The 9,026-nt window shown below is 39.1% G+C and overlaps 1 protein-coding gene across 4 annotated transcripts in view; it reads right to left on the bottom strand.

The window, feature by feature from the left end:
* The window catches only part of sfmbt1 (Scm like with four mbt domains 1), a gene marked incomplete in the record, with an annotated part of 35,163 nt that extends 26,885 nt beyond the window's left edge, over positions 1-8,278 (bottom strand). For 3 of the 4 annotated variants that reach the window (XM_014009834.1, XM_014009833.1, XM_014009831.1), the window contains 4 exon segments: positions 298-541; positions 715-809; positions 894-957; positions 8,175-8,278. In XM_014009834.1, the coding sequence (XP_013865288.1) occupies positions 298-541; positions 715-809; positions 894-918 (364 nt within the window). 4 annotated transcript variants of the gene reach the window in all.
* Positions 8,279-9,026: the final 748 nt, after the last annotated feature.

Genomic DNA, 9,026 nt, shown 5'->3' on the forward strand with positions numbered 1-9,026 from the left:
CCCTTTGTACGAACAAAAGTAAGAGAAATTTAGGATAAGAATACGAACATGTTCTTGCATGAGGCCCAATGTTTCTACAGTTTTTGGTTTCTTCATCAAATTATATCTTCATGTGCAGGATAATAATGCAATAATTATAGAGTAATTAGTATTCGAGTTCAGATGTAAACAATCAAAACAAAAATTCACAAAACAATAATTATTAAATTTGAATATTTCTTCATCGATTTAATAAAAAATCTTGATGACTTACATCTACAACTCCCAGACACACGTCTAACTTTGGCTCTTACTCACCCTCAGGCGGTCTCATGGTTTTGCCGTGCTGCCGGCTCCAGCCCAACGGGTGCAGGTCTGCCGCCATGAGGTCGCACCAGAAGTCGGCACGGCGGTCATCCTGGTATCCTTCGTAGCGCAGCAGCAGCAGCTGGCCACATGTAGTGATGATGGTGGCCACCCAGTAAGGACCGTCAGCCTCTGAGCGCACACACACCTCCAGCTTCATGCCAGGGGTCAGTCCTGTCTGCCGACCCTGGTCCACCTGAGGTACAGAACCATCAAAACACACTTTGTTTAGTTTAGAGACCTTTTAAAGCTGAAAGTGTACAGTTTTAGATTTAGGGTATGTCTGACAGAAAAAAAGGGGCCTTCAAACAGAAGCAATTATTTATGAAAAGCTAGATGTTTATGTCAGCAGTGAAGGTTGTCACCTACATGTTTGAAGGCATGATGGGGCACAGCCACGGCTCCAGTCTCCTCCAGGTAGTCATCCCAAATAAAGTCAGCCACATCTTGAACACACTCTCCATCTGGAACAGTAACGCATCTCTTTTTATTCCTTTTTTTCCCAACATTTTTATCCATGTCACAGATGCAGATTGAATAGTCCTTACCAGACTCCAGCTTGACCTGGCTCATGCTGGTGCCCCGCCCCCTTTAAGGCCGAGACCAAGAGCTCTGAGAAGGAACATACGAGGAGGATTATTATCCAGAATAACCGAGCAACAATGAGTCCAGAAACACAGCTTCTGGTCCAGTCAAACAAAGCTCTGGAAAGAGTGAGCAGGACTTTGGAACAACCAGAGTCTGTTCTATGGCTGAAAAAATTAATCGTTCGTCACCAACAATCAGTGTCATTACTGAGCAAACTGAAGGCACAGGGAATTTTAACCTCTTCCCTCGGTGCCAAAAACAAAAGAAAGACCATTTGTTTCAGACACTGAAAATCTAAAACCGAGGAGTGTTGGGTTTTGTTAAACAATGCTGCCAAATTTTAATATTAATATTCAAAATGGTTCTTTCTCCTCCTGACTTAGCACCTAAGTAGCACCCCAGATGGTTGGTGTTTGCTGGAAAATTTAGTCTCATCAGAGTCACTTCTACTCGCGAAACTCATTTTTCAAAACCTTAATCCTCTTCTTGCCCCGATGTAAAGATTCAAACGGGGGCTTGACACCAATGTGGACACACACGTCAAGTTTTGACACCAGAAGCTGACCCGGGACGTTGTGAGAAGCAGATGAAATAAGTTCTCTCAACAAGAGAGGCTGTGTGAACGGGGAAGAAGGCAGCGCTGGGCGTGACGGCGACGGAGAGCGGTTTGCCGCTCTGTCAGCCCCTCTCCATTCAGTCGACCTGTCAGACTCGTCTTTGTCACATCTGACATCTCTATTAAAAACAGGGGCCCGCCGTCAGAAGACTGCCCCCCCTGCCCCAACCACCGAACTGCCACTGCGACCCCGGTGCTCCTGTGGGATCAGCACCGCCTTTCACCCACGACCCTGCACCAGACCCTCTCTGTCTTTYCCCCCGCTCCCTCTGACACAAACACACACACCAGAGGGCCTCATTGTCCTGGGGAGGGAGGTGGGGGTCACTTTTCCGATACAAGAGGGAGGGGGGAAGAAAAAAAAGAGCAGTAGGGTAAAAAGAAGAAAAACGGCCTGAATTAAACAAGTTTAATCAAAACACTCCAACTGGGCTTCTGTATAGAACAATTTATCAATCCATTAATTCATTTTAAATTAACTAAATTACATTTTTTGTGAAAATGCAGTGTTGAWACAGAATGCTGAATGACTTCTAATCTGATGAAGATGCTAAAATTAATGAAAAACCAAAAAAAACACCAAACACTAGCTAAAAGAAGCTAAATGTTAGCTAAATATAACAAAGCACTGGATTAAAGTAGCAAAAGGCTAGCTTAAGCTAAAAAGCTTGTTTAAATATAGCAAATAGCTAACCTAAAAACAGCAGAACAGTCAATAAAAGTAAAATGTAGCAACAGGGTAGCTAAAACCTAAAATCAGCAGAACTATAGCCAACAAAACTGTTTTTTATGGCATTTAAAGAAGATCAATAATTTCCTTTGGGATAAACATTTGCAAATAGCCAAATATTTTGAACAGTGTACATTTAGCAAAAAAACTAAAGTTACAGCACACATCCGATGAACACTTTGGTTAAAACAGCAAAACATTTGCAGAAGTAGAGTCAAAAACCAATACCTCACTTAATCTTTAAGTGTTTGCGGTAGAAGTTTGGGTAAGTTGTTGAGTTGCATATCTGCAAAGTTAACAGTTACATTCATTTTGTGTTTCAGAAGGTTTTCTTTTTAATCAGCATTCACATATTAATGTGCTTTTCTACAGCTACCTTTGAAATGAATCAAATAGTTTCAGTCTTTTGTTTGATGCGCAACTGAGGAAAAAACTGACTGAATCAGTCAAACAAATAAACCACAAATATTTTCACTTCATTCAACACTACCCACAACACTCCTTTACAAACATGCTGTTTAACTGTTCCAGATAAACATGAGGTGTAGTTTGTAGCAATAACTGCGTAGAAGAACCCAGCCTGTAAAGTCGTACAGTGCAGACAGGAAGAGAAAAACTTCCCCGTTTCGTACCCACTGAATGGTCTGCGTGGACCACAGCAGCCCGTCTGCAGCTCGCACCAACCAACACTGACTGAACCTGAAAGAGAAAGGACCAAATGTGCGCACACTCACCCACACACACACACACACACACACACACTCACCCACACACACACACACACACACACAACTGAGATCCACGCTACATCCTCTTCACAAGCACTTACCGAATCATATTCTCATTAGCACTTAACACCATCCAGCTCTTCTAAAAAAGCCGCTCTGAACTTCTGACGTTCCATAATTCTGACAACAAACACACACTCAGACAAAACTGCTCAACAGTGCCTAAAACGCTACAAAAATGGAACCTGCAGTTCAGCACGACTTCAAAATTAATGCAGCAGAAAATAAGCCAGAATATTTGTAGCTTTTCGTGTTTTTGAACTCAGATCTAACCAATAYGAAGCAACATTTGTATCTTGTTACTTCATGATAAGCAAGTTCATTTTGTGATGCTTGTTTTAAAAAAAAACATAAAACACAAATTTCCTTTGCGCTGCGTCTGGTGTGAGATCTTATCTACAGACTTTGCCCTTGTCCTTCATTCATCGGCTGTGTTTTACTGCAGTTTAATTCCTCAAAGAAAGTACTCTCATCAATGCTTATATTTCTGTAAAYAAACAACAAAGAGTTGAAACAGGAGTAAAATAAAAGCCTGTAAAGCAAAGACTAGGCTGCTTGTATAGAATTACAAAAATAATTTGTTTAATAGATTTCTATAGTTGACGTCCTACAAACTCATTCTAAACACTGTGCTTTAATTCCAGATATTAGTTACATTTACAATAATCATTCATGTAATATAAAGCTGGCTCAAACAAAGTACCACTGACTGACCAGTGCAGACTGAAAAGTGAGTCCTCACACTGCCATGTTTTAAATGTTGTGGCAACGCTTCTCTACAGGACTTGGCTTCAGTTTGTCCAAACAACTGTCAAATACAAAGTCCGATCTGAATGTCACCAAAAAGTTTGACTGGAATTTAAAAAAAAAAAAGCTTTAAGCTCAGACTTTGCTTCTTTTTCCTTAATGTCAGATTTCCCTGTGAACCTTGCAGATACAAGCTGTTATTTGCTGTATACTCTGCTGACGACAGAACTGGAACCACAATGCATCATAATTCAACAGCTTCAAACCTATTTTCATGGTGCCAAAACACACAAATAATACAAGCAAGTTTTTTTTTTTAAATGTTGGCAAGAGAATGCTGACAAACACAACCACGGAGGGTGAAAAACACGTCAGGATGCACGTGTTCATTTTTCTGTAATTTCATTCTGCTAATAGAGCAATTAGTGGAAAATACCAGAATTATTTAAATGGGTGTTTATGAGAGAAAGATTCATTTCAGGAGATTGTTAGTTTGTAGGAGGAAGTATGCATGGAAATCAAACCTGATTTAATGAAGCTGAAAAAAAAAATTTTTTTTACTTAAGAGATTTTTTTTTAGCACAAACCATCTCTTTTTTGTTTGCATCTGTAAAACTGCACAAAAATGGTTTCTATGCAACAAACACAAAAGCAGAAGAGTGCAGCGAAAGCTCAACTGGAGCGGTTTGGTGGAGAAATAGCTATTTCTCACTAGTTGGTTAACAGAAACGTCACTAGGGCTGCAACGATTAGTCGACATCATCGACGTCACTGAATATAGAAATTAGTTGATGCTGAATTTTAATGTTGATACATTATATTATCTACCCACGTAAATGTTAATTTATAACTGCAATAAAATACACAAACTGCTGCGGTCAGAATTCCTGACCCCAGTTGTCAGAGGGTCAAAATGATAATCTGCCCAAGGGCGGCTGGGCAAATGCAATAATATAATACAAGAAATTCAAATACGTTTTAAAGAAAGCTCTTTTGTTTTTTATGATTAAGCTAGCAGCCAGTGCGGTGGTCCACATCTTTTGTTTGTTTAGCTCGTGCATTTGGAGAAAGTTTGATGTACCCTCGGGCAGCAACTTAGGCTCATGGGACATTTCATAAATATATAAAATCTGAGTATTTGTGGTCTAAAGTAAAGTGTGCAAATCTACGTGTGTTTACATCYAGTCTAAATGTCTCTTATTCTTGTTTAATCTTAATATAATAATTCAGAGATAAAGTGAGCAACATGAGTGAAGAMTAATTCACTACAGCCTCTTACACTAAAAAAAATCAAAGTGTTTGCGTTAGATTTACTTAAATAAATTATGTTCAACAGGTTCTACTCAAYTGAATTGAGTAAACCCAAAGCTATTTTTYCACTTAGTTTGTAAGCGAATGTGAAGTAATTGTGTTAGATTTACKCAATTCAGTTAATTAGATGAAAATGTATTTTTTWTTTWTWTWTWTWWWWTTTTTKWKWGTACMGTAAYTGGGTCATGGGWTGTAATGATTGTAAGTGGAAATAYGRTGTTTCCTTACAGGAAAACAAAAGATTACAACCTATTAATCAGGGCAGCTGCTAATGAGCCAAATCAAATGGCTTGATGGGCCAACTCTGGCCTGCGGGCCCCAATTTGGGCACCTCTGCATTAAGTGCTTCATAGTAAATCACTGAATTATAATAATAATCTATCCTGGCTTGCCTTCTTTCATTTTTATTTTTTGCATTGAAGCCTTATTTGAACTTTTGAATGGTCAGATCCAACAAGATTTCAAACAGGATGGATTATTTTCTTACTTTTAGGCGCTTGAGTATGATTTTAACCAAAGTTATTGTATAGTTTATTTTGAACTTGCATACGTCTACACCCTGCGGGGCAGGTTAAGGGGGAGAGGCTGCTGTTTTGAGTTGTGCATTAGCTGCTTGTTTAAAAGACTGCTTGCAATTTAATTTGTAACATAATTTACTTTTTATTATGTTTACAAGTATTKATGTCAAAATGCATCTGAGTAAGCTATTAAGCTGCAAGAAGCAGGGTACACCCTGGACAGTCGCAAATCCATCACTGARACACACGAAGATGAATAAAACACCTCGCTCACACATAGGGATAATTCAGATTAACCAGTTCACCTAACCTGTCTGTTTTTTTAATCTGTGGGAGGAAACTGCAGTCTCCAGAGAAAACCCATTATGTGCAGAGAGAGCATGCAAATTCCACAGAGAAAAGTCATAGCTGAGTTTTAACATCWTGTTTGTGAGGCAGCAGCTCTAACCACCAACACAAACTTATCTTACTGGTTTTATGTGTGGATTAGGGCTGTGTATTGGCAAGAATTTGGCAATACGATACATATCATAACAGAGGGGTCACGATGCGATATAACCCGATATATTGCGATACTGTAAGCAAGGCAATATATTGCCATATATTGAGATTTTTTTGTCAAAAATTCTATTAAATAAAAACCCCTTACTGAAAAAAAAAAAAAAAGCTAATGTTTACTTACAATGCTAATGCTACCGTTACTCTCTGGCGCTCAAGAGGTAGAGGAGCCAAATGGCTGGCTCRCTGCTGCCAACTAGTGGTCAGAGACTGAACTACAACATAAAAATGAACGGTTGGCAAGAAGGTTGACATTTTAAATCTTAATTAAAAATCGATACAGGGCTTTAGAATATCGATACAGTATCAGGAAATGAAATATCGCGATATTTCAGTGTATCGATATTTTCTTACACCTACTAGTGTGGATTTTAACATTGTCTGAAAAAGACGGATGTTTTCCTTATATACAGCTTTGTTTTAAGTTAATTTTAGGAAAATAAAAATTACACGTAAAAGTTTGTCAGAAGTTAAAAAGGTGCTATCATTCCTAAATTTTAATGTGATTATTATTCTTTTAAGGGGCTTACAGCTGTTGCATTTTCTCCGATAGACCGTACAGATGGAGTGCTCCACAGTTAGGAAGCTATCAGAGTTCCCTGATTTTTCCAAGTTATAAGTTTGACAACTTCAGTGGTAAAAAGGGAGAAAATGTGGAAAATGTGGACTAAGTTCACTTTGTTTTAATAAATAGTCAATGTGTAAAACACAGTGCTTATTTGAGCAACTTGTAGAAAAGTTTTATTTATTTTCTTGGCATTAGAAACTAACGAAAACAAATTCTGATGAACCTGATAATTTTCTGCGAGAAACACTCCAAATCTCACACTGATATCTTCTGGTATCATAGCACCAAATCTTACATTTTTAACTATCTAATTTAAATTTAATGAGCTGGTAAATAAAGATGACTGTTTAAAGACCAAGTCTCTTTATTTCCTAATAATCATATTTCTTAATAAAGGTATGCGACTCTAATAAAGCCAGTACCCCAGGTTTGATAAGGTGGTTTAAACAAATTTTAACTTTATGAACTGTTCAGTTCACCTGATGAGTGTAAAAGTTGCAGCAGGATAGGCAGGTGACCTGCCTATCCTGCTGCAACTTTTACACTCATCAGGACCCTGAAGTAAAGCCATGCACAGTGTCCCCCCCTCAAACGACAGGCATGTCAGAGAAGAGCTCCGTGCACTTTGCAGAGACACACACCTCTGCGCAGCGGCACGTCAACAGGAGCTGCGCGGCCACAGGACAACTCAAGTTGCACAACAGGGAAGTTAGGGGCCAGAAGCAACATATTGCGTTACATTAACTCGACGTGGTGGAAATAAAAACAATGAGTAAAATAAAAAATAAATAAATAAAAACACGGCATCAAACTGTCTCCTGCATCATCACATGAGCTTTTAAAAACCGCATTTTGAGTTTGCGTGCAGATCCCAGATGAGGACGTGCAACCTTCATTATGTAAGACGTTTTAAAAAACACGGAGTGAGTGATTCAAGGCCAGATAAGTGGAAATTTCCAGACCAGAACCCTGGAAGTGGATGTGTTTTAAGACTGCGCTGCTTGTTGTCGGGACTAACCGCTGCAGTCAGAGATGGGCCGTGGACGTCTCTCTGCAGACACACCACGGCGCTAACTTTCACTCTCCGAGCACAAGCCCCGACACAAACTGCACCAGCGATGGATAAAAACCCGGGCCCGAGCTCAAACTGAACCGAACCGGACTCTTTTGGACACATGGTGAGAACGCCTGCGGTCCGAGTCAAGTTACTACTGAACGTCACGGCTCGAGCGGAGCAAAGCTCGCGAGCAATAAGAAGGACGCTTTCCACTCGACCGAAGCCGACTCATCTTTTTGAGAGACGGGAAAAAAGACGAAGGCGCCGCTGCGGCGCAAAACACCGTCAGGAGTTCGTACCAAACAACACAAAGTACGTGAATATTTAGTCTCAAAATACAAACCTTACCTCTAAGTAGTTTTTCCAAGTCGTTTTTTTTTTGGATGCCGTGCTCCTCTCCGCCTGCTCGCTCGTTGAAACATTAAAGCCGCACGACTGAGGAAGCTTGGACTTCCGGTTGGACGTTTCAAAATAAGACGCTTAARTGTAAAGCCAAGTAAAATTTAAGATGGGCTGAATAAAAATTAATATTCTGCTATCTTCTGCTCTTTGTAGCTTTGACCAAAAATAACATGTCAGTGTTCACAACAATAACTACAAAAATAGTTTTTTTTAGCAGTTGTCCTGTTAGTTTTTTTGTTCCCCAAAATGCTTAGCACAAAAAGTAGGCCCTAAGTCAATTTGTGTTTGGTAGATTATTTCTTTGTTGTAACAATTCTTCTTGGTAATAAATCTTATGATTGGCATCTGATTGGCAGCACCTGGGGGTACCAGGAGCTCAAAACAAATGCCAATAACAACATAAAAATAAGGGGTTTGGCAGCGAGGATTTGGCAATTCGTCATCCACAACCTGCATACTCAGTTCTAGCTACTGCTCAACCCATAAATGCATGTTCCTTACAAATGTGGCACCATTTTAAATAGAATTTAACAGGCTTTCCAGCAGTACAAGATTAATTGCCAAGAAGCATACTTTATCAAACAAAAATTTCCTTACGTTTTGAGCAAAGTTTATGAATAATACCAAATATTAATGTAATCATACAATTACTCTTTTAGCCTGAAGCTGCTTTATTAATCCTTCTTCCAGCCACTGAATGTGACCTTTCTCTGAAATCCTCTAAATATTATTATTATTATTATTATTATTATTATTATTGTTGTTGTTGTTGTTGTTGTTGTTGTTGTTGTTGTTGTT

The sequence above is a fragment of the Austrofundulus limnaeus genome, unplaced genomic scaffold, assembly GCF_001266775.1.
Source record: "Austrofundulus limnaeus strain Quisiro unplaced genomic scaffold, Austrofundulus_limnaeus-1.0 Scaffold62, whole genome shotgun sequence".
NCBI classification, from domain to species: domain Eukaryota; kingdom Metazoa; phylum Chordata; class Actinopteri; order Cyprinodontiformes; family Rivulidae; genus Austrofundulus; species Austrofundulus limnaeus.